Source organism: Eurosta solidaginis, chromosome 1, assembly GCF_040869045.1.
Source record: "Eurosta solidaginis isolate ZX-2024a chromosome 1, ASM4086904v1, whole genome shotgun sequence".
Lineage (NCBI taxonomy): Eukaryota > Metazoa > Arthropoda > Insecta > Diptera > Tephritidae > Eurosta > Eurosta solidaginis.
The window spans coordinates 351294843-351322352 of NC_090319.1; the positions used below are offsets into that span (position 1 = coordinate 351294843).

Consider the following 27510-nt stretch of genomic DNA (forward strand, 5'->3'; position numbering starts at 1 on the left):
ATATCGTTAACTTAACGTTAATAAATATATAATATGGCGATTGCAAATGGGTAACACTCCGATAACAAGTATATAAATTTCCAAAAACAAATTGATATACTTTTGATAACATACCTATAGCTTTTCGGTAGGTTAATGATATCTTTTTAATATCAAATCGTTAATTTTTAATAACATTCCGATTTGGAATTGGTAACAATTCAAATTCAAATAGATAATATTTTTATAAAATATCGATAAATTTTCGCTGACATATCGATTTCTTTTTGTTAACAAACCGATCGATATTTGTTTAATATTTGTTTATTTATTTTAATTTTATATATTATATTTTATTGCATTTAGTTTCAAAATTTCGTTTAATGTTATTTAAAATATAATTTTTTATTTTAATTTTTCTTGATAAATTTTTGTATTATTATTTTTCTTGGTTCAAATTTGAGCTCGAGGTCTATACCAACAATTTTTGTGATAATAATTTTTTTTTTACTTTTTCAATAGTTGAACAACTATTTTTTAATTGAAATAGAGAAAAGAAATTTTCAGACAATCTACCGTGGCTGCGCAGATTGATCCTTTTCGGAGATTGCGTACGGTTAGGCCAGTTTCGCTAATCATTTATCTTATTTTATTTTTTCACTTTATTTTATTTTACTTTATATCATTTTATTTTGTTTTATTTTACTTTATTTTATTTTATTTATTTTGAGTTATTTATTTTACTATATTCAAGAATATTCATACTTTATTTTATTTTACCTCATTTTATTTTGTTTATTTCATTTTATTTTAATTCGTAAAATTTTTTTATTTTACTTTATGTTATTTTATTATATTTCATTGATTCTATTTTATTATATATTATTTCATTTTATTTTACTTCTGTTTCTTTTATTTTATTTTACTTTACTTTATTTTTTGCTTTTATTTTTTTCTTTATTTTGGTTTATTTTATTTTAACGTAATTTATTTTTTTTTTATGGTATTTTATTTTATTTCATTCTATTTTAATATTTTATTTAGCCTTTTTAAAATTATACAATATTTGTTTTTTAATTTGATGTGCTTTTATTTGTTTTATTTTATTTTATTTTACTTTATTTTATTATTATTTTTTTATTTTTTTATCTTATTTTATTTTATTATATTTTATAATGTTTTATTTTATTATATTTTAATTAAGTTTAAGTTAATTTAATCAATCTAATTTTATTTAATTCTATTTGGTTTTATTTGTTTTTTATTTTTTATTTTATTAAATTTTTTTTTTTTTTGGGAATTAAAACTTTTTATATCTTTACTTTCACTTTTATATTTTATGTTCATTTAACCAGATACTATAAAAAGATGTTACAACCTAAAAAATCCTATTAAGAAACATATATCAACTTAAGCCTGAAAACCTAGGCACGTGCTTTGTTTTTGTTAACATTTTCTATCTCTTTATCTCCAAGAAAACACCAGTGTATTCATATCTTCATGCATTGGCATCCATAAATATTGTGTATATGCTCAGAAACTTTAGTTTATACATATGAAGGTTACATGCTGTGTTATTTCGCTCCTATCAAATTTACCAAGTACCCCAGCCGGTTAGGGGGCTTGGAATATACCCGCGGCATGCATGCCTGAAAATACCAAATTGAGTCAAGGGGTTTTGTAGCACAACCCTTTCAAGAGATCGCCAATGCAATATATAGCCCCTCCACCTAATTGTCAACCTAAACTACCCGTGAGAAATCTTGTTTCTTTAACAGCCGAGGCTCAGCCGATCACAAGTTCCTCATGGATCTAGGTGGTAGGGCCTAGAAGATTTCATATGGTCATACCAAATCGATCCCGAGATGGTCTGACTAGTTCATTAATGGTGCATGTTACCGGGACGTACCGGATCTGCATCCGGCAAATGACCATCAACATCGATAACATTCTCCAAGGTTTTCGGTGAATGTCATTATCGCTACAACAACAACGTACATTATTTTCTCTTTACATCAAAGTGTAATGACCATTACTCTTACATTCTCTCTTATTCTTGGTCCAAACTTTTACCACTTAGCTTGCATTAATATTCTAAAATTTCGAAGTTATGAATATTTCCGGACTCCCAATACAATACCTACTGAGCTGTATGCTTTATTTACTAATAGCTCCGCTATGTAACAAGAAAAGGCTTTGTAAAAAATAAAAAATTGCAGCCAGTTTCTCGAGATTTCAGAACATTGAGATTTTTTTAGTTGATCGCTGTTTTGTTTTAGGTGGGTATATATAGCGTACCATGTACAAACACTACGCTTACACTTACACGCTTACATTCAGGATTTCCCCAAACCGCGAGACAAGATGTTTGCACATCAAAATTTGACTTTGTCGTTTGGTGTTTTACCCGTTTTTGTTTAAATTTCATCCGCCAAACAAACCGTAATTCAAATTAGTAAATTGCTAATTGGCTCAATACTTCAAATAACATGCTTGAATGCAAATATAGTTAAAGGTATGTGCCCCAATTAAATCGAATAAATTTTTTTGCATGAGCTAAATACCTACGGAAAACTCAGTAAATATGAATTCAGATAAAAATTACAAATCGAGCCGAACAATAGAATAACGGCAGTTGAGGGTAAGAAATGAAGCTTAAAATAATTAAAAAGAGGTAAATGCTGTAAAATTGTAAGGTATTTTCCTTCGTAAGCAATTCAGAGATTAATGATATTCCATTGCCCTTATAATTGAATACACGTAAATATGTTGGTGTTCATGTACATTGGAACGATTTTCCGTCATCTCTTGTCAAATGTCGTTCGAAGAAAACCCGGTTTCGGCGTTAAGCCATCTTCAGTGTAACTTTTTGACCCATTGGTGTTATTTGAGTCAAAAATACACACCTACCATAACAGTGATTTTTTGAAGTCAGAATGATGGGACAATGAGAACACTGCATTATCTAGATGAGAAAAACTTGTTCGTCACTTTTGGAATGAATAACGAAATCCCTACTAATATAAATATTTCTGTTTCAGTTATTTTCCAAACAACGCTTTAAATTTTAACGACATATATTTTGTTTTACTCTGAATCCCCTATCCGCTAAAACTTTTACTCCACTTTAGAAGATAATATTGCGACGTCAGTTGAAAATATTTTGCAGCCAAATTCATTACACAACTTGTTTAAGTTATTGACTTTCGATGCAATCTGTTTTGGCTTTATTATTTATGCGACGCTTCGCAAAAGTTTATCAATGGCTTTAAATGGCTTTCCTTTTGGTATTCTGTTCTCAGAATTCAAAATAAATGCGATAAATGGTAATTTCTTTGAAAGGGTACAAGAAAACAACACAGGACATCAAAATAAATATCGAAGTGACATTTAAATTCCAAATAGGTAGAAAAAAACTAGACAAAAGTACAACAGCAGTAACTTTACCAGAACGAAATAGTCTCGCGATTTTTGAGAAGAGCTTCATCTGATTCTTATTGGTAACAACCCATATGGTTTTATAGTTTCAGTCAACTTTTTTCTGCCAAATTTTTCTTATTGGTTTGCTATCCGCTTGCCTAAGAAGTATTATACATTTATCGCAGATTTTATATTAAAGTTTTAAAGTTATCTGTATAACGAAAACAGATGAGTCCCTGTTTTCAAATTGATTATTGGCCAACACAAAATTGGCTAGACTCTGATAAGGAGTCGAAAACTGTTTGATGGCAAATTGGTACCTTATGACAACGAACTGGATAACCCGCCGATAATAAACTGGTTACATTACGATAACAAATCTTTAAGTCTCTTGAAACAAAATGATTTCCATTTTATAATATTTCGATAATTTTCGGTGAATAACAGCAAAATTATAGATAAAAAATCGATAACATTTCGATGGCACTTCGATTAAGAATTGGTAATAATCCGATAAAATATCGATAACGTTTTGATAACATATCAATAGTTTTTCGATGATAAATATAACAACTTTCCAAAACAGGATAGCTCGTCGATTAAAAATCGTTTTAATTTAGTTTACTTTACTTTAATTTAATTTAATTTAATTTAATTTATTTTTGTGTTATGATAGGCTTTTCTTGACCATAATGTTGCTTTTAGTGCAAGTAAAACTCCACTATTACGTCCCAACGTTTCATGCATGAAGCAGACATAAGGAAAAAGAAAATCAACACAGCGCTATCGCAACACACCACATCAAGCGGTCACTCAGCTGATATGAAAAATGTCAAAATATTAGACAAAGAGAAACGAACAAAAATCAGATACACTATAGAGAGCTTACGAATAATGGAGAAAAGGAACAAAACAGTAAACATAAAAGAAGACACGGATTGCATTTCCGCGGCTTATTTGTTATGCCTTTAAATTCTGTTGTTTAGTTTGACAATTGTACCATATACAGATGGTATTAGCGATATGTTTTTATAATAGAAAATTTAACATATATGTATATGTATGTAAGTCCATTTTCGTTTATTGTTTTTTGTTTGGTTTTAATTTTTGGACATTGTTGAAATTTTAAACAACTATTTTTATAATTTCATGTCAAATTACGTTGGTAAATTGAAAAAATATTTAAATAAATGCAGTTTCGCCCCTGAGGAAGCTAAGGTGCTTAGCGAAACGTTGGGACGTAATAGTGGAGTTTTACTTGCACTAAAAGCAACAGTATGGTCAAGAAAAGCCTATCATAACACAAAAATATTTACAATAATTTATTGACCAGATACAACTAATATTAATTTAATTTAATTTAATTTAACTTAATTTAATTTAACTTAATTTATTTTAATTCAATTTAATTTTATTTGTATTTAAGAATTCATGAGCTTTAACACCGGCTTGTAATAATTGAATTTCAGTTATTATGTTTTTCTAAGAGAAACTGAAAAGAAAGAAACATTTACTGGCATATTGCGATGGACCCATTTCCAAAACCGCCAACGTAAGCATCATCAGGCAATTTTGTAATGTTATCAAAGGTTTCACCGGAATTTGAACCGTGAATCGCATGGTGAAACTGCAGTAGCCTTTTAACCACTAGGCCATCCTGCTGGTATTTGTTTTAATGCTTAATTCAGTTTTTCTCATTTCTACACTAACAACACAATTGAGACATTTTGTCTCTATATTGATTTGTGTGCCATATAGATTTGTTTTTGTAAAGTTCTTCTTCGTTGCGAATGAGAAGCATTGTAAACTCGGGCTCAGTTGTACATATTTATGTATGTTTGTTTAACGGTGTGTTCAGTTTATACTTATATTTAAGAATTCATGAGCTTTAACAACGGCTTATAATAATTGAATTTCATTTATTATGTTTTTCTAAGAGAAACTGAAAAGAAAGAAACATTTACTGGCATATTGCGATGGATGCGAACCCAGGGCATACGGTGTGGTAGGCGGAGCACTCTACCAGCAAGGAACGGGGGCCGCTCATATGTTTTTTAACTCCCATAATATTAAGATTAATTAACAATTTTTGCTTTGTATTTTTGAGTTGGCAGAGATAGTAAAAAAAAATATTTATTACAAACAAACAAATAAAAAGTATGTATCCCTAATTTTAGTTATAAATTTTGTTCTTACAAAAAAATTTTTGTAACCTCAGCATATTAACTTCAAACCAAAATCCTACAGCTCATATCACTACTTGTGAATATTTCTAGAGTTGCAGATTTGATCGTGGCGATGCTCAAAATAATTTTCATTATTTGTATTGCTCTTTTCTTAATTTTTTATTCCTATGACTGACACAAAACTTTGTTTAATATATTGTGCAAAGTTTTAGGTAACAATTGAAAAAGTCTTGTAATTTATTTCACTTGCAATCGCGCTTACTGACAACTGCACATGAACACTTTACGCATGCACTCCTAGTAAAACTACTGAAGTATATACTTACTTGTGGACTGTTGAAAACCTTTAAGTTGTAAAAAAAACTTGATTCTAAAATTTCCATTAAAAAAAAGAAAAGTTGAAAAGTTCCAAAAAAGCACAAGAATCATAAGCTCCCACTACTTGTATGCTATTCAAATTCATATTCAAATTGTAAATTTCATGCAGACACAGTTAGTTTGACAAGACAAAGTACCTTAGTGTGCCGAGGCTCGCTGAATTCTTTAGGAGTACGCGTAGCAAATCAACCATTTCGTAAAAGTCGGAAAAAGTATTAAGTGTTAAAATAATTCAAAGGGCGGTAAAAGCGCAAAATAAGAAGAAGAAGAGCACTGCTAGTGCATAGATGAAGTAAGAAGATGGAATAAGCTTCGTTTGAAATACTTAAGTTTAGGGAGTGTGTATACGTATCTACTACATATATACATACATACATAAATATGTATATAGATATATGCAATGAAAAGCACACAAGTTCATTTTCTGCAACACACAAACACACACAAATGTTGCGACATATCTTATCAACTTTCATTCTACATTAAAATAACTTTTAAAATATTTGGCCTGAGTAGAAAGTTAGAAAATTTATTTGTTGAAGAAAATTGCTAAAAATGATATTACGCAGCATCTTAAGATTTTTCGTATTTTTGACCCATCAGCCATATTTACTTCGAATATATATTAAGATAGTTATATGGCATTTTGTCATATTTCATTCAGTTTATTAGTTTTGTTTGCATCCTTCTATACATCACTCTTTCCTGTATTTTTAAAACTAATTCGAAAGTGGACAATAAATTTAAAGTTTTGTTAACTTTAGCTGAAGCTCTCTCCCTACACCCCGAAAATTCAAATCTTTTGAATACATGAAAGCAATATGCGACATAAGCCAATTTTGACCTCTTAAACCCTTTCCGCTACTGCAGGGACACTGATATCCCACATCATATTCACTTGACCCTGAAACTTGTAATATTCATTGGGTATTGAACGAAAAAGTCCCAGTCAGTAGCTGTAAGCAGTAATTACAATTTTACGTTATCCTCAATCCATACAGTTTCAATCGCGTTTGGTTTCGATGACTTGTTTGCGATGATCCATAATTCAATTTTCACGAAATATTATGTATATGTGACCCGGTCTATGAAAAGGTGGCTTATGCCTAAAAAAAAACAGGTTTTAACAGCTGTTTCTTGCAATTTCTTGTTTGAGTCATAAGCCACCTTTTCATAGACCGGGTCACATATGAGTATCTAAGAGGCGCTAATTTTTTTAAAGCAAAGGATTTCTGTTTTATTTTGACAATATTTTTTCGTTGTTGTTTTTGTTGTTGTTGTAGCGATAAGGACTCTCCCCGAAGGCCTTGGGAAGTATTACCGATGTTGAGGGTCCTTCGCCGAATGCAGATCCGGTACGTTCCGGTACCAAGACCGACCATCTCGGGAACGATTTGTTATGACCGCATGCGGCCTTCTGGACCATACCGCCACAAAAAAATTAACAGGTTTAAAGGCAGGCAGACAGGAAGGGGCAGTTCGTGTGGCTGTTCTCTGTGAACTATACGAGCTTATTTGCTTTAACTGACACTTTTACCACATTATGCGTCACATGTTGAATTAGACCGAAAGGTGAAAAAAGCCAGCATTCTAGCGTTATTTAATTTTGAGAGTGTATTGTATTGTATGTATGTGTTTTCATTTCATATCAGCTTGAAAAAATATATATTTATATGTGTTAATGTTGTTAATGGTTAGGAATGTACACATCTCTTGAAAAATACTCTTTCGTTAAAAATTTCAAACTTTTCGTTAAAATTCTTAAACAAAAATTCTATATTTGGTATGTTTGTTTATATGTATGCTGTTATTTGTGTAATAAAGAAATTTAATCTATCTATATACATATGTATATATAGAAGGATGTGTATATGTTTGTATGCAGCTTATAGACTACGAAACCACGCCGCCGATTTTATTAAAATTTGCAGGATAGCTTCACAGAAACGCGGAAGTGGACCAGGGACCGATATATTCGAACAACTAGATTCGTATTTGCGATACTTTCACGCTATAACTTCTTTTTATGCTATAATTTCTAGATAAATACATGCACACTTTTTTTAATATAACGCTTCCGGGACCACCTAGCGACATATTTCACGACTCAAGCTGTACGGAAAGTTTTAAAAAAATTCGATGGCAAGATTCTCCAATTTTGTACTGAAATTTGCGGATCATCATGAAACCAACTTATTTAAAGGATGTAAATTATAGCTTAGGGTAAACACGAAATTCTATAGCTAGTGCGTAGAAATTAATAACTAATTCTGGTTACGAAATATCTGTTTGACATCTTTTTAATTAGGATCGAAAAGCTGCTGTAATTTGCATTTACTTGTCATGAGATATATTTTAACCATAACATAAAAGCGGGGTTATATGAGGGAGCCTTGTAAAAACGCACACTGGACAGACGCTGAAAGAGAAGAAGGTACCTGTGAAAACCCAATGAACTGTCAGCATAGTTAAAAAGTTCAAATTGACGCGCCATTATGCCCGAGCCACAAATTTGATAAATGTAGATGCGTTCAACGCAAAAAGTAGCCAAATTTAAACTTTTGTTGCAAGCAAAGCATCACAAGAAGAATTCGACATTTGCTATGAGTGCTTTCACACTTTGCAGTTAAAATATTTTTTTCCCACTCGTTGGTACTTTTTCAACGTGTTTCACAATTAAAAACATAATAACAAATGAATAGGAGAAAAAATATGTTAGCAAGCATTTTTGTTTTATAGTGAGATGGCTTATAACAAGGCTTCGATAAAGTTTTTGTGTGAATGGGCAAGACGTAATAAGTTTCAATTGCTAAGTCTGAAAATCCTTTATATTTAAAACCAACATCATGCATGATTGTGACGATGTTACTGTCATGCATAAGATTGCGTTGAACGCATCTATATGAAAAAGTTGAGTGTGACACGGCTTTTAGCGCTCCTTGTGCTAGCAACATATTTGAATAAGCGAGTTATTTGCCTCAAATTCGTTTACTCAATTGATTCACTAAAGTGTGAAATAAAGTACAAACATTAATTGGCTGATAAATAAAAATATTCGCATGTCTCAAATATTTGTAAATAATGTGACAATATGTGTAATGTGTATTCAATATATTATACACAGTATAATCTCAGAAAATATTTTACTACGAACATTATCTTATACGCAAATGCCTTACTTCTATTATACTCACTCTTAGCCCCTTATCACTTGTTTGGATTGCTAGCTTTTTTTGTTATTTCAATATTTGTTTATTTACATATTTGCACAGTTTGTTAGTTTAACAAAATTAATAATAATATTAGAGCATCTCAATTCAATGCATCGCTGGAGAGTAAATACCCGTATTAAAACGATCTGCCTCTAGCCCAATCAGTTTTCATTTATCTTCACATCGGCGCAGTTTGAAACGGCTAACAAAGTGTTAGTAATTACTACATCCGTTGGTGCATTATTTATATACACATAGCTACATATAAATTATATTGAACTTTTAATATTGAACAAAAGTGGCAAAGAAAAAGTTTTTAATTTGTTACAAAAGACGTCAACAGGTAACAATAGTTGCATATATAGGGGTTATGTCTGAGTACCCGGTAGTGGTATAGAATTAGTAAGTTCTCCTTACTAGCCAAATATACCCAACTTCAGTTACAGGACATAAAATATTTTGCTAAGACGGTACTGATTTGGCGCTTCCTTCAATGTATTTCAATGAAGAAAACTTCTCAATAATATTAATCTGCTTAAGGAAATACCGGTTTTGATCTAAGAAGAAATAGAAAAGATTTTTCGCCATAAATATCCTTCACTAAATCCATAGGATGCTAAACCGTCACTGTTTTAACAACGGTGGTGGTTGACAGGAAGAACGAGAGGGAAAGGTAAGGTTAAACTAAAATCCATAGGCAGAAAAAGAGAAAAAGGAATAAAGAGAGGGATAGAGGAAAAAAAGTGTATGAAATGAAGAAATACGAGTTGTTGACAAAAAGGAGAGGAAACAACATAAAGGAAAGAGATGAAGTTAAATAGAGATAGGTTGAGGCAGAGAAAATAAAGTGGGAGTAGAAGGGAGAAAAACCAAAAAAAATAAAGAAGAAGCAACTGGGGATAGACAAGAGACAAACTAGAAGAAGGGGAGGGAGAGACGATAAGATACAAACTTTTTTTGCAAAAGATACAATATGAAAAATGCATATGATGTATGTTAACTATGAAAGTAGGTAAAGTTGGAGTAGGAGTGGAAGAGAGTAAAATGGAATACGGGATAAATGAGAATAGAAGGCAAATGGAAGATGAAGTAGAAGAAGGCAAACAAATTTTCGCCCAGAACCAAGTCTGTCGGGTACCTTAGTTTATACACATATATAAGGGGTCGAAAATTCGATCAATCCAATATATTCGATGATTGATATCAAAATTAAAGGTTGCACAGAGATTACTAGACGTGGGACATACAATTTTTTTCAAACCCTTATCCCATATATTCTAATATTTTGCACAATACAGCATTTACAGCACCAGCAGTAGCACCAACCAAAGTTTCGCCAGCCAGCCGTAACTTTTTAAAGCAATATCTCGTTTATGGTATTTCAGCTCTTTGTACAAAACTTTCAATGATGAAACTTTTCATGAAATTGGCGAATAACTTACGAAATTAGGCTAAGCCGTGCGAATGTGTTAAACAAAATGTTGTTGTAATATCTTTGGCGTACACTTCCTTTTGGTGCAGATATTTGCTTACGGAAATCTGATGTTGTAAGGGAGAAGCTAAACCCCTAATTCCCATGCCCCCAATTTTTGTTAAATCTATCAATTTAATAATATAAGCTATGTCCAGTTTATGTAATGTGACTTAATCTATTCAGGATATGTGATATGGAAAGAAAATTTTGTATGGGAAATCCCACATCCTCCTTTCCAATTCTTCCCACTTTTATCCACTGATATAGTATAGTTAGTGTTAGGCATCTGCTTGCCAAATATCATTGCCCTGGTATTGCTACCCTAAGAGATATTATTATATAATATTTTGGTATATATGTGCTGCAGTAATTTCAAATATGTCATACGGAAATTTGAGTTTGTATAAAAGGTGACAACCCCCCTTTTTCCAATATTCTCCGATTTTCGTTAAAACATTGGCGCAAGGAAAATCTAAAGCTATGCAAATATTGAGTAATATGACTTAATCAGCTCAGGTGATATGTGATATGGAAAGAAAAATATTTTTGGGAGGTACCACATCCTTTTTTACAATTCTTTTTACATGTCTCCACTGTTATAATATTGACGTTTGTCATCTCGCTGCCAAGCATTATTTGCCTGATTTAAATACTTTTAGAGATATTTGATTTTTCATATGTTTGAATATATATCAGATGAAACGCCCTTTAAATGCCAAGAATACCAGATATTTCGTCCAAATAGCTGTAGGCGAAACGGTGCGTTCAAAAAGGGAGTTAAAAAATTTGCGTGTGGTGTATTTATATGTATACTAGCAGAACCTGCATAACGTTTAAGAAGCCTTGCCTCTTACTCTCCCTCCCCCTCTCACCCCTTTTCCTTATATTTCTATTCAATCCTCCCTCTGCCTTTCTCTTTCTCTGTTTTTCTTTCTCCCTCTCAGTCTTTTTCCTCACTTCTTTTCAACCCAAGTTTCAGTCCCAGTCCACATTTCTATAAAAATTTGCAAAATAAATAAAACAAATTTAGAGTAAGTGCGGTGAATGTGGTATACCCATTTTATTTTCCTTTGTAAAATCAGTAATTTTCATTCAATTTCAATGAAAATGGGTTAATAGAATACTACAGGTATTACAAACAAAAGAAGCAAGAAGCAATAGTCTTACAGCTCAAAAGTTAAGAGATATTTAAAAATATATCTTAAAAGTCATAAATCAGCTCTTGAAAAAATTGGTGGGTTTACATTGAAAAGCAACAATTTATCACAAAAACTGAAAAAATAAAAACGAAATGTTTTTAAAACTTAAAAAATCGTCTTAGTTTTTAGATAAATTCAATGAATTAAGCCTGTCAGATAACTAATTACAAGGAACACAAAGAAAAATTCCAGTTCATTTCAAATATAAAAATTAAATAATCTGGACTGTGTCAGAAAAGTATCATAGACTTATTTACATGAAACACAAAGAAAAATAGCACTACGTTTGGGAATACACTTTTCATGGGCCCAAATTTGCTCGCACTGTAGGCAAGATATCCATGGCCTAATAATAGCATAATTTCCAAAAACTTTTCGGCAATAGTTGCATGATGTTTCTTTTGTTGGTGGAATGTTTGGAAACTCTTCACTACCACTTACCACTTTTTTATTGTATTTTTTAGCAGGTTGATTAACTGAGGCCTTCCGCTTTTTGTTAATCGTAGCAATGCCTTGTTGCAAATTATTTTTATAAGGTATATGACTACTGATATTCTGGTTTTGTCCACGTTTCAAATACGAGTTGGTGGGAAATTATGTTTTATATATTCTTTTTCAAGTATCTCGAAAAATGTTGCCACATTTTTTCGAGAAAACCTGCGCACGCGGTCGGCGCTTGAACCAGTTGGTTTTCGAAAGCTTGAAATTTTTCTATGTCGGTTGCAAAAGCCTTTTTTTAGCCAATCCTTACCAGCACACTCTTTCATGACAGAAAATTTATTGGGAATATTGCTCTTTTTTCGTAATTTGATAGCCCAAAACCTGACATCTGCACGTGTTAGTCCCCAATACCTCGCTTCCACTTCCTACAAATATTTCACCAAGTCTTCCTCAATTGCTGCTGTTAAAATTGGGGCCCGCCCTAGTTTAGTTTCCAATAATTCATCGATGGGTTTCTCACTTCTGAACATGCGCTGCAAAGTAGTATGAGGGACATTATTTTGGAAGCCAAAAGGATACCCATTTCTCCTTTCCTTACTGTTTATATAGCTTTTTTCATATCCTCTGCTCTCCGTTTTCGTATTTCGCCTTTTTCGGGATGTTTGTGATCGGAAGGGTTATTTGGTATACTATACCACTTTACCCGCCTTTACCTGTACCACAATAGCCGACATCGAGTTGTATCCTATCATTTTTAAATAATTAATTAAACGCAAATATATGCAAAATATTGCATTAACAGTTCACTAATTCAATACTCACACATTACTTACCGATTAACGAATGTAGTTTAAAATTTTTAAAGCTTTTGTAAAAAATCGTTTTATCTGATCAAGAAAAAAAGTCAACCGCACAACCACGCACATTCATTACAACTGACTCACAACAATGCCTACAAAGCACGAGTACAATTATGCGTTGCTTTTATTCTGAGAACGCCGAGATATTTGGAAAGCTCCCGTTACGTTCACATTTATAGTTTCCGAGAAAAGCTGGTGTACCACATTACCCGCCTATATCACAATATCCGCAGTTACTCTATAGACTTCTTTTGAGTTTGTGTGTTTGTAAATTTAGGTATTTTGCTGGAAACCGTAGGATAAACGATGTTTTTTGTAATATTTTTTTGTAGTATAAATAAAAATCGATTTTTCGATGAGCCAACTCTGGAGCAGGCTAAATATAATTGGCCATGGGTGAAACATGAGTTGGTAATATTGACTCCTGCTTTAGCTAATAGCTGTCCTTAAGCTATACTGATACGAATAGGAAATTAGAAGAATTTAAAATGGAATTCCATATCTGTTAAAGTCAATGGAATACTTTGTATTAAATTTTGTTGTTTTTGAAATTTCAATATAAAATTAATTTCTTCAATGACATTCAATTAAAGTTTTGTGATGATAAGCCTTATCCCACTACATAAGCGCGGAGGTTCGAAGTTACAAAGCATAATTAATATGAACCATTTTTTAAAGTTTAAGCGATAAGGAGGTGGTCCAGATGGCTCAAAGGATTTAATAAACTCAACCGGATAATGCATATATTAGGCTTTTACCACAAATGTTTCAAAAGATTGAGAAGTTGTCTTGGTCCCTGCTCAGTTTTCTTGGATCTTGGCATTAATGATATTAACATCCTCATTTTTTGGTGCCAAAATTTCCCTTTCTCGAAGCCATTTGTAGTTTGTATGGTAAAATTCAATATTTGAAAATAATTTGGCTTTTAAAGCTTCAAGAAGTGTCATAAGTAGGCATTTTCAGGAAAAGAAATAAAATCCGATGGTAAACAAATAGGCGTTTCAAGAAGATCTTCAGCAAAAGCTTCCACTGAAGTGTCTCCGTACAAATGCGTTCTGATATTTGAAGATAAAGTTAATTTTTATACGTAATACCATAGATGTGACGATTTTAAGCACGCATTACTTTCTTCTGCGGGTATTCCTTTCTCCAAGCTGGCAGCGGTGTGGGTTGTACGTCCATCACACAAAAGGCTATTCGCGATTCATGGGGAAGCAACCGCCACAGCGATTTCTTTATTTCCTCTTACACCAGCTAAAACAAAATATAGTAGAAAATATTTTTCGGTTCCTCCAGGCGCATCCAAAAATATCAACCCTAAAGAGTAAAAACCCCAAATGATTTCTAAACGTCCAAAAGGGATAATAGCCAAGTCCAACTATGCGATCAAACTTTAATTTCCACATTTTACCGGTGCTGGTAGGACTCGAAGTCATATAACTCTTTGCCAATTTTTATTATTCTATCATTACTAAATTCAGCGATATCCAGTATGAAATACTTCATTTTGTATAGAAGATACAATGTCCGTTTCTCCCTCACATTACATTTTCTTGGTGGTTTTATGAATTTACTTCTTTACTGAATTTCAATGTTCTAGCTTGAATAATTCCAAAACTAAGTTGTATCAAAGATTCTATTTGTATGGGGGGGTGTCACGCCCCTCTTATAGATTGCAATTATTTTTAGGCTATGATTATCCTTGGAAGGTTTCTAGTGGGTGTTCAAATTAAAATCAATGGTGTATGTAATTTCCGTTAGTTATGCTGTAGAAAACGTTAATATGCTGTAAAGTTTAAATTCAAATGTCCCGGTCGAGGAATATCATACGTATATACCTGACCTGTAAAGTACTGAGTACATATCTGTACTAGTACCAAATAATTACAAGAACTCAAGTACTTAAAATCTAAGAACAATGTATAAGTACTACAATACTTTTACTTCGAATCTGAACGTACAAGCAGATATACTTACAAAATACTTGCAAGTACACGAAAGTACTTTTTCTGATAAAATATGTCAGTTTAATTCATAAATGGAGAATCAAAATGTACAACAGCTGTTATAAAATTTTTATTGAATATGAGTAAAATTTATGTTAGAAAGCAACAAGACTGCTAGGAAAGGAAACAACATACTGGACTAAGTTGTATCAAAGATTCTATTTGTATGGGGGGGTGTCACGCCCCTCTTATAGATTGCAATTATTTTTAGGCTATGATTATCCTTGGAAGGTTTCTAGTGGGTGTTCAAATTAAAATCAATGGTGTATGTAATTTCCGTTAGTTATGCTGTAGAAAACGTTAATATGCTGTAAAGTTTAAATTCAAATGTCCCGGTCGAGGAATACCATACGTATATACCTGACCTGTAAAGTACTGAGTACATATCTGTACTAGTACCAAATAATTACAAGAACTCAAGTACTTAAAATCTAAGAACAATGTATAAGTACTACAATACTTTTACTTCGAATCTGAACGTACAAGCAGATATACTTACAAAATACTTGCAAGTACACGAAAGTACTTTTTCTGATAAAATATGTCAGTTTAATTCATAAATGGAGAATCAAAATGTACAACAGCTGTTATAAAATTTTTATTGAATATGAGTAAAATTTATGTTAGAAAGCAACAAGACTGCTAGGAAAGGAAACACAATACTGGACTAGGTCCTTCATAAGAGGACAACTCCGAATCGTTTTGAAATCTGTTGATGTATCATTAAGATACCTGTCAAACTCTTCTTCAACCATTTTGTAAAACTTAGGTGATCGTAAGGTGGCTGCTTGATCATGGCGTTTTTCTTTGAATAGCTCATATATTTTAATAAAAATATGATTAAAAAATTTTAAGGACTACCTTTATATAAATGGACCAAAAAATAAAAGGAAATTTTTCTTTAATACAGACATATTCTTGTCGAATTTTGACTAAAAAACTTTAACAATAGCTCGTATAAAAGAATTTCGGGATTTAAAATTGTAAAGGTAGAACGCGTGTTTAAATTTTAAATAATCAATTAGTTAATCCCAAGTACATGGTTTGCCTTAAATTGAAAGATGTCGCTCCACCTTTTTAGTTATAAATACCAAAATTCTTTTACAAGAGCTATTGTTAAAGTTTTTTAGTCAGAATTCAACAAGACTATGTCTGTATTAACGGAAAAATTTCCTTGTATTTTTTGGTCCATTTATATAAAGGTAGTCCTTAAAATTTTTTAATCATATTTTTATTTTCAATTTTTAGTACTGCCTACAAAAAGGCAATTGCAACTTTGATTAGTAATTTAAGTAATTCCTAAGTTAAAATTCTTATATTTATTTATTTGTTCAAATTAGCAAGATTTAATAGAATTAGTGGAATTTTCGCGAACAACACTGGCGAAGACAACAGAATTCCACCTCGCATCATAACAAGAGAATTCCACCTCGTTTGTCAGCTACTTAATTTGCACAGCTGAAAATTGTGGTGAAATTCGCATACGCCTGAAAGTCTAAAAGAATCGTGGTGAAAGTCGCGTACGCCTAAAAGTATGCAAGGACGTACATTGAGTTGGGCCTTCAACGAGTTGGAATTCTACAACGCCTGTAACACTCAGGAGGCTAGCCATGAAGGGATGGGCTAATATTCTAAATAGTTCGACTTGTGCGTTACGTAGCTCAAATTTTTTTTTATCAAACATTGCACTGTCACCGAGTTTTAAACTATATAACAGGTTTAAAGTCTCTAGATATCCAGGAAGTTAGTTAAAAATCGATTGCAATATTTCCAATTTAAAACTAGTTTTCTCAATATCTCGATTCATGCGCCACTTAGCGGATTTTTTTTTCTTTGATAAAATATTGCATTGTCATCGGGCTCTGACTTACGGCCCAAATTTCGTGTCTCTAGCTAATCGGGAAGTTACTCGACAATCGATCGCAAGATTCCCCCCGTTTTTAAAGGATTTGCAGTTATCTTCACTATCGCACCACCTAGCGGAACTTTGTTTTCTGTAAGTTATATTGTCACCAGGCCTCTAACTTAGTGCCAAGTTTCAAGTCTCTATGTGACCGGGAAATTAGTTAAAAATGGATTGAAAAATTCTCAAATTAAAATTAATTTTCCTAATATCTCGATCCATGCGCCACATAGCGGAATTGTTTTGATAAAATATTGCATTGTCACCGGGTTCCGACTTAGGGCCCAAATTTCATAACTCCAGCTCACAGGGAAGTTACTAAAAAATCGATTACAAAATTCCCCTCGTTTTTCAAGGATTCGTAGTTATCTCACTTAGCGCACCACTTAGCGGAATTTTGTTTTCTGTAAGTTGTATCTTCACCGGGTCTCGAACTATGTGCAAAGCTACAAGTATTTAGGTAACCGGTAAGTTAGTTAAAAATGGATTGAAAGATACCCAAATTAAAATTAATTTTCCTAATATCTCGATCCATGCGCCATATAGCGGAACTTTTTTGATAAAATATTGCATTGTCACCGGTTCTGAATTACGGTTCAAGTTTCATATCTTCAGCTCACAGGGAAGTTACTCAAAATTTGATTGCAAGATTCCCTGCGTTTTTTCAGGGATTTTCAGGGATTGTCGTTTATCTCGATTCGTCTGCCACCTGGCGGCACCTTGTTTTCCATGAATTGTACTGCCATCGACTCGCAAACTATGTCCTAAGTTTCAAGTCTCTGGATCACCGAGAAGTTAGTTAAAAGTCGATTGCAAAATTTCCATTTTAAAACTAATGTTCTGTATATCCCGATCCGTGCGCAAGCTAGAGCATTTTTTTCACTTGCATTGTAATGTATTTCAGATGTGAACTATGTTCTAAGTATCAAGCGTCTAGTTCAACGGGAAGTTGCCGAAAATACTTTTCCGTGGGTCAAAAATTCGTACGGAAATGAGGGGACAAACATGAAAGCGACTTAATATAAACGTAAAAATAAAAAAAATTGAGGGTTAATAAAGATATAATTTTCACAAATGCATACAAAGGTAAAGAATAAAGTATTAATACCTGGAGTGTTTTTTTTTTTATTGATGATAAGCTCATGGGAAAATACGTAGTTTGCGATGCACGCCTAAAATACAAACAAAATTCGTCGAATTTTTGAATCGCCTGTGTAGAAAACACCCGGTAAAGCATGCGGGGCTTAAGCACTCAAGCCATACAACAATTTCATTAGGTGATTTGACGTCAGAGTGATGAGCTTCACCACTCTGAAATGTGGAAAGGGAATCATTCCAACAAATGTTGAAAGGAACTTCGCTAAAGGTAATGAGACGTTCAAAATTAATAGCTAAATTAGCGAAAGATTTAAAAAAATTTTTAGTATCATAAAAGATCTCATATTTGTGGAAAATACCGTTTCGATCAGCTTACTTACAAGTACTTTACTTGTACTTCAACAATTCAAGTACAAGTACTTCGATACTTATACTTGTACTCATTTTTCGAAGTACTGAGGTACTGATACCTGTACTTGTACTGGTACTTTTTTTTGCAGGTCTGGTACATACATACATATGTATGTAAACATGTTCATGTTCAACATCAAGATAGAAAGTATTTATTGGGAACATTTACTTTTTTCTAATATGTACATGTAAGTAAAAAATAAAAATGTATGTATGTTGGTTTATAATTTAAGGTGTTGCATGGGTAAATATATACTGAGGTATGAAGCCATCAACATTTTATGGAGCGGAAAGTCTGTGATGCAACATTTGACAGGGTCACTTCTTTTTGCTATACCTGCGATACTTTCAACTGCAGAAGCAACTAAAATTCAATTTAAATTATTAAATGAGCGAAAATTTCGCTGCAAGAAAAGGAAATGAAGCCAATTAAGAGACTGGAACTGAGATGCACATTGATGACGGCATATGAAAGGAATATGGTGGTAGATGAGGAGTCAGGAGAAAATGTGCTGGCGGCTGATGTCATGGTTGGCATTGTCCATACAATTTTTACTATGATAATACTTTTGTTTGTTGTTAGTAATGTTGCTAGCCTCCTATCTTCTTGTTTGTTTGCTTTATGTGTCAAGTGCGAAAGTGTCAGCAAGGTAATCAGAGCTTATCAACAACTGACTATCTGTTTATTTCAGTCGTGGCAATACTCGCTGGTGGAAAAAAAAGGAACGGAACAAAAGTTTGAAGCAGCCTTTCCTCATTGTGCATATATATAAGGGTTGTGGCGAATATTTGTATTCGCGTTATCAAGAATTTTTCGAAAATGGAAGTTACTTTTCGCAATTGAACCTTTTCTCCAAATAAGAAAAAATGTCTAACTAACCAGAAAAATTGCTGCATAATAAAACTGAACACATGAAAATATTGTTATTCAAGGTACTCCTTTTTGATGTATAATAATTAGATCTAAAGCGGGTATTGATGAGAAAAAGCAAGTTGTTATTCATTTTGGTAAAAGTCTAGTTGAGGGGTCGACTGGTAATGCGCTATCAAAAATTTCGAGATAGGTGTCAAAAGGCGCGTATTGACCTCTCGACAACATTATTATCTCTGTCCGGAGATATTTGCAGTTGAGATTTTCAAAAAAATTGTGAACATAAGTGTTTTGCGCGGATATAGTTTTGGTCCCCAAACCGGTGTTGGACCCACCCAGGGTAATGTTTTGTAGACGCGGCCGAAGACCACAAATGCAGAAAGGTGTTCTGCGCAAAAATACTATGGATACCACCCCCGGTTTCGGAGGAACCCGCGGGTCATTTTTCGGTTTTTCGTTAATATCTTTTGAACGAGTTCAAATTTTTATTTTCCGCCTTCGGATTTTTAATATTGATGTCAAGTCGCGTCGTTTGACACCCCTTTCGATATTTTTGGTAGCGCATTACCAGTCGACCCCTCAACTAGACTTTTACCTTCATTTCATAAAACTTATATACTATGTTTTAAATTCCGTTTTCTTTATCAAATAACAAAAGGGGGTCCGCTATTTTTGTATGCTGCCTAACGCTGAATGGACTGTAGAAGTCCCAATCCACATACAGGAGGAAACCTTTGAGCACGTTTTGTTTTTCTGTCTTGTGCTCGCAAGGTCAAGGCTTCAGTCGACCGGGGATATAGTTACCAGATCTCGATGCAATAATTAAGCTAGATCCTAGAAAACATATAGTATTTGCCGATTTTATAATAAAAGTCGTAGCACTTAACTGAGTTTTTTCCGTTTGGTCTTCAAGTAAATTCTGGTAATGCTACGGACACACTCAATCTATGTGGGGTCATTATTGATCGGCCAGTTCAACCTAACCTACCCTAACGTTAAAAAGGATTGATCAGATGGTACATATTCAATTTCGTGCAAAATACGGAATGTCTCGGCAAGTGCTGTAGATTTGGCATCGATAGATATGGTAGGAATTTCAGTCCCCTAGCGGGTTCGGGGGCAAAGAATATAGCCACGGCAGGAATGCCTGCAGTAAGAGGCAATTTAAATACCCGAATGATTTAGCGGGTCGTGTAGTAAAGTTCCTTCAATCCAATTGTCAACTTCACCCATCCGGAGTGAATACTGTTTCTTTAGCAGTCAAAGTTCTGTCGATTCTAAGTTCCTCAATCTAGGGGGTAGGGGCGGAATGGCCTAGAACGTTCACTGAGTTCTTATTAAATCGTTCCCAAGATGGTGGGGCTTGTACCTTAATAGTGCTTGTTACTGCAACTTACCGGACCTATATCCGGCAAAGTACCATCAACATCGATAACACTCCCCACTCCCCAAATCCTCTTTAGTTATCGAATTCAGATCTTCTACCTTGTTTAGGTATGGGTATAATAAACGATTGCTTCCGAAGTGAAGGGAAAGACAAAGATTCTGGGGATAACTAAAATAAGTTTAAGATACGCATAGATAAATTTGCGGCGCAGTAGTGCGGCGAGAAAGTGAGCCTCAACGCTTGAAGACCCTGAAAAACATAATTCCTATCAATAGCAGGATTCAGAGTGCAATTCGGGCTATCTAAGCAATGCGTATAAGGAGCGGTTTGACAACTGCTTGATGAATCCAAAGATAAATGAGGAGGGATATCCAGAAGTTTTCAGTTTGGTATTTACGAAACTGTAATACAACTGTTTTTGTTTTATCGACCTATTTATAAAGGATTCAAGGTTCAATTCAAGCTCAAGGCCAGAACAATAAAAAATGTTTACCTACTACTCCAAAAAAAAAATACATTTTTCCAATTATAGAAAAATTAAAAACAAAACAATAATTATCATAAAAATTATTGTTCTGGCATTGAATCGAACCTGCGAACTGAACAAATTTTTCGGTTTAATGAAAATTAGAACTTGAGTTATCCTTATAACAAAGTTTATTAAGACAGGAAAAGTTAGGAGGATCCACTAAATATTTTGAGAAGTCTGCGGATGCTCTAGATTGTTTGAATCTCTTTTAGAGCCCAAATCTACTATCATGAAGTCTTACAAGTTGCCTTGAGAACCAAAGCGGCGTACTCTTACAAATACATACAGATACACAGATATCAAAGGAGCCATCAATTGCACTGTACAATTTAGACATTGCTCAATCAATATCAGAACAGGCGTAGAGATCGGACCATTCACTAAAAGCTATAAATTCCTTCAGCATAATGAAGACAGCTTTGTAATAGCATCTAGAAAGAAATTGTAACTTTACTTGTATTACATGGGAATTGAGTTAAGTAAAATGCGTTCACTGGAGGAGATAGTTGCGGAATTCGAGTTATGGCCGTACCCTCAGAACCATCCAGAAATACCAAAATCCAGTAACTTAGTTTCACTTTTCACTAGAAACATTACTAATATGTTGGAGAGATGAATCTAGCAGGGAGTTGAAAAAAACGTGCTTACCATTGGCAAATTAAAATCGCCCACAACAACCAGCGATCATTGTTTCTCAATCGGAAATTCAAATAACGAAAAACCAAGCTATGAATAGTATAAAAATTTATATCAGATCAAGGAGGAATATAGGAGCAACAAACAATTATACTAAAGGCAAGACAATGAATTAGCGTTTAACTGCTATGAATTCAATATCAGACATATTGTCCAATATAATCAACTCGGGTGAGAGACTTGAATCAACAGAAATAAGGACACCTCCCGCTCAAAATTTACATTAAAAATTTTATATATTTTTTCAAGAAATCTAAAATAAATTATTTATTTGTAAACTTCCAAAAAAGTTACACGAGTCCAATTATCTACAGTAAGTTTTGTAGGACATGTCCATACCCATCACACCTTTGAACTTTTCAGGAAGCATGGGACACATAATATCCGTTTCTGTATTTATATCGGAGTCTTTCTATTTTTTCACAATCGTCATATCCCTAGTAACTGCGCATACTTTTGTCTACATCTCTCTTGAAGAATAAAATGCTCAAAATATTGTTGCTTGGCTTTAGAAACGTTAATATGATAAAGAATTGTGTGCATTGTACAGCTTCTAATATCCTTTATATGTTACATCTTTTAATAATGACCTAGGGCGACAACACTTTCGACTTGCTCTGCTTTACAACAACAGCAACTTATGAATACACATTAGAATAAGAACAGATTGTTGGCGTGGTTGTAATTATACTCAGTTGAGCAGAGCTCACAGAGTATATTAACTTTGATTGGATAACGGTTGGTTGTACAGGTATAAAGGAATCGAGATAGATATAGACTTCCATATATCAAAATCATCAGTATCGAAAAAAAATTTGATTGAGCCATGTCCGTCCGTCCGTCCGTCCGTTAACACGATAACTTGAGTAAATTTTGAGGTATCTTGATGAAATTTGATATGTAGGTTCCTGGGCACTCATCTCAGATCGCTATTTAAAATGAACAATATCGGACTATAACCACGCCCACTTTTTCGATATCGAAATTTCGAAAAATGGAAAAAGTGCGATAATTTATTACCAAAGACGGATAAAGCGATGAAACTTGGTAGGTGAGTTGAACTTATGACGCAGAATTGAAAATTTGGAAAATTTTGGACAATGGGTGTGGCACCGCCCACTTTTAAAAGAAGGTAATTTAGAAGTTTTGCAAGCTGTAATTTGCCAGTTGTTGAAGATATCATAACGAAATTTTGCGAACGACCACACCCACTTAAAGAAACAAAAATTTTTAAAGTCAAATTAAAAAAAAAAAATCTTTACAGTATATAAGTAAATTATGTCAACATTCAACTCCAGTAATGATATGGTGCAACAAAATACAAAAATAAAGGAAGTTTTCAAAATGGGCGTGGCTCCGCCCTCTTTCATTTAATTTGTCTACGATCCTTTTAATGCCATAAGTTGAACAAAAATTTACCAGTCTTTGGGAAATTTGGTAAGAGATTAGATTCTAGGACGATAACGCTTTTCTGTGAAAAAGGGCGAAATCGGTTGAAGCCACGCCCGTCTACCGGCTGTCCTTCCGCTCAGCCGTTAACACGATAACTTGAGCAAAAATCGATATATCTTTACTAAACTCAGTTCACGTAATTATCTGAACTCACTTTGTATTGGTATAAAAAATGACCGAAATTCTATCATGACCACGCCCACTTTTTCGATATCGAAAATTACGAAAAATGAAAAAAATGCCATAATTCTATAACAAATACGAAAAAAGGGATGAAACGTGGTAATTGAATTGGTTTATTGACGCAAAATATAACTTTAGAAAAAACCTTTGTAAAATGGGTGTGGCACCTTCCATATTAAGTAAAATAAAATTAAAAAGTTCTGCAGGGCGAGATCAAAAGCCCTTGGAATCTTGGCAGGAATACTATTCGTGGTATTACATATATAAATAAATTAGCGGTACCCGACAGATGATTGTCTGGGTCAACCTGGGCCACATTTTGGTCGATATCTCGAAAACGCCTTCACATATACAACTACCACCACTCCCTTTTAAAACTCTCATTAATACCTTTAATTTGATACCCATACCGTACAAACGCATTCTAGAGTCACCCCTGGTCCACCTTTATGGCGATATCTCGAAAAGAAGTCCACCTATAGAACTATGGCCAACTCCCTTTTAAAATACACATTAACACCTTTCATTTGATACCCATATAGTACAAACAAATTCTAGAGTCAGCCCTGGTCCACACATGTCATACAAACACATTCCAGGGTTACCCTAGGTTCATTTTCCTACATGGTGATTTTCCCTTACTTTGTCTCCATAGCTCTCAACTGAGTATGTAATGTTCGGTTACACCCGAACTTAGCCTTCCTTACTTGTTTTTGCATTGGTGTTGTAATGCAAATTAAAATGCGCTGACTTTAATGAAATGTTTAGCTTAACAAAAGCTCCTCTTGTTGTTCGCCAACAATACAATAAATATTTTCCGGTTCATCTTCTTACAGCAAAAGAGAAAATAGCCGCTAGCTTGGAATCTTCAAACAAAATGACACAATCGTATGGTAATAGAATGCAAGACGACACGTTAGAGATGGAAAATGCATCAGATAACAACAAATCAAGAAGCTCAGGTGACCAAAAGGGCGGCCACGATGTATTAAATGTAGAAAATGTTAGCAAACAGAATGTTATAGGGGAAACAGTAATTGGCCTCGGTGGTGAGGATGATCCAGAAGAGCATGAAAGGAGTCATATTTATAAAGGACCTAAGATGTAAGTTTGTAAGTTTGTATTTATATTACACTCTTAAAAATTAAAATGTCATCCGGAAACTTAAGTGAATGTTGGTTTATGCATGAATGTAATGGTTGGGTTGGTTTTTCTATCTCGGAAAAAGGACAGGCAAGGCGGCCGCTGTGGTGTGATGGAGTGCTCCGCCTACCATACAGAAGATCCTGGGTTCACGCCCCGGGAAAAGCAACACCAAAATTTTAGAAACAAGATTTTTCAATTAGAAAAAAATTTTTCTAAGCGAGGTCACCCTTCGGCAGTGTTTGGCTAGCACTGCGAGTGTATTTCTGCCATGTAAAGCTTCTCAGGGAAAACTCATCTGTATTGCAGATGTTGTTCGGGGTCGGTGAAATAAGTAGGTCCCGTCCCGTCAATGTGTGGTAAAAATTAAAAGGAGTATGACGCTAATTGGAAGATAATCATTTCGGAGGTTATCGCACCTTACATTTTTTTTTAATGTTAGAATTTGTTTTCAAAATCTCTGCTTATATTTAACATGCATTGAATTGATAAATGAAGTCGACAGTTTTGGAATAGATTATGAAATAAGGAATTATCAACATTACCTGCTCAAGTCAAATCCTCTTACAAATATGAAAGTTAATTTAAACATATTTTTCAGACGAGGCTCCGGTGACCTCACGAAAACAATAGTCTGGGTTCCACAGTTGTGAATATAATTTAAATCCAGCGATGATGTAAATTTATCGCAACTAGCAAATTGTACTTTCAAAATGTTGTATCCCATCAACTCGGTTTATCTTTGCCGATACGTGTGTGTGTAAAACATTTGCTACCACTATACTGATGCCCAGGGCTAAAATTCAAGGTATAATTATTTAATTTGCGAGTCTTTTGGTGATTAAAAATTTATAGAAATATCCGTTGATTTGACCCGTCAATCGAATGATTTTACCAGTTTTTTCTGCGCTTCGGTTGATCTCTTAGTGACACAAAATAAGTGGAAGGTTGCCGCAAGGGAGCTCAAATGACAGACAAGGTGGTACCTGTGTACGCCGATGGTTCCAAATTAATAAAAGGAGTAGGGTCAGTGGTATACTGCGCTGAGTCCGAGATGAACAAATCCTACAAGCTGCCTGATCACTGTATTATTTTTCAGGTGGTAGTACAAACCGTAACTAAAGAAGTAGAAACACTGGGGGAAAAAAGCAGCCGAGTAATTTTTTAAATTGACAGACAAGCGGCAATTAAGGAACTAATTTGTTGTAGCACAACGTCTCAAAATATGTTTGAGTATAAGGCATCCCTGAAAAGATAGGGAGAAGTATACATATATATTGGGTCCCTGAGCGCATGGGAATAGACAAAATGAAAAACGGACGAGCTGGCTAAACACGGCGCATCGCTTGACGCTTGCACTGTAGACATCCCAATCAGATGGGGCAAGATTAAAAGAAGGTGAGAGCTGCACATGACCGACCAGGTAGGAGGAGCGAAGCGCAGGAGTTCAAAGCGTCTAAGACCATATGCAGGCCTTAGGAACTTATATTAAAAAAGTTAATCTTACCATTGAAAAGAGGAAACTGTAAACTTTTAATGGGCATTCCGACGTGATGCTGCCTTCTGGCATTCATTATATTCTTCTAAATTAATCTTTATCAGTGATAGTAGATGAAGGAAACGCGGATTGGAAGAGGAAGCAATGGAGCACGTTTTTTGTTCGTGCCTTGCATGAAAGCACCAAAAAGCAAATGTTTTAGAATGCTTCTAATATTTGCCAAGAAGTTGGAGTTATTTGATAAAATACATCCTAGTTTCTGAAAGGGTTTTTCAGTTTTATTCTTAAGCAAACTTCTGGTGACATTATGATCTCGTTCAGTTTTTGTGAGATCCTCACGAACCGACCCGTTAAACCTTATTAAGCTTGGAAAATTGCACCACTTCTCGCCAAAAGAAGAAAACTTCATACAGACCTCAGTAGGGGTCTATGCATATACTTACCCAATATGGAAATGCGTTGTAGATGAGTAGTAGCGCGAGTAAAGACAAAACAATACCCAAGATAGCAAATAGCTTTGTTTTTGTTTTTGCTACCGTTTATGCTCCTCTCTAAGATGTAGCTTATAGCAGATGCAAAAAATGCTTTGATAAAAATATATGTTTGTTCATATTAGGGCGGTTAAGGGAAGGTGGAAAGACGATAAATATATGACGTCACTACTAATTTCATGTACTTTTTTCCAAAATTATTTAAATTTCAAAAATATTTAGGCAATCCAGAAGGTCTCCGTGCCGTCGTTTGTGCTATATTCTCATCAAATTTAAATTGGAAACCATGGAAACAACCTAAATCTTAAAATTGTACATGCATACAACACACTTGGGAATTGCCCAAATAATCGAGAAGATTTGTGTTAGAGGCCTACTTTCGCTTCTTAACATAATTTTTGGAGGTGTACGCAGAAAAGGTCGATAATTTACAGGTTGTTTTTTCAAAATAATACTCTAGTAAATATTTACTCAAACATTTTTCTATGTTATACCATTTGCTTTAGAATGTATCGATATTTTATATTAATTATGCATGTATGCGTTTATAAGCATTCAATATTTCAGCAAAATGCAGCGCCGAGCTTAAGACACGTGGTATCCACAATCTCAAGATATTTTCAAATGCTTCTTAATTTCAATCTCTATTGATAAGTAAAGCACATAAGCTGTAGGCATTGTTCATTGTCTAGA

General features: G+C 33.8%; 1 protein-coding gene across 1 annotated transcript in view; it reads left to right on the forward strand.

Moving 5' to 3' along the window:
* Positions 1-9360: 9360 nt before the first annotated feature.
* Nha2 (Na[+]/H[+] hydrogen antiporter 2) overlaps positions 9361-27510 on the forward strand; it is a 96031-nt gene continuing 77881 nt past the window's right edge. The window contains exons 1-2 of the mRNA XM_067774088.1: positions 9361-9518; positions 24522-24789. Of these exons, the coding sequence (XP_067630189.1) occupies positions 24563-24789 (227 nt within the window). The 5' untranslated portion in view covers positions 9361-9518; positions 24522-24562. The remainder of the gene's footprint in view (positions 9519-24521; positions 24790-27510) is intronic.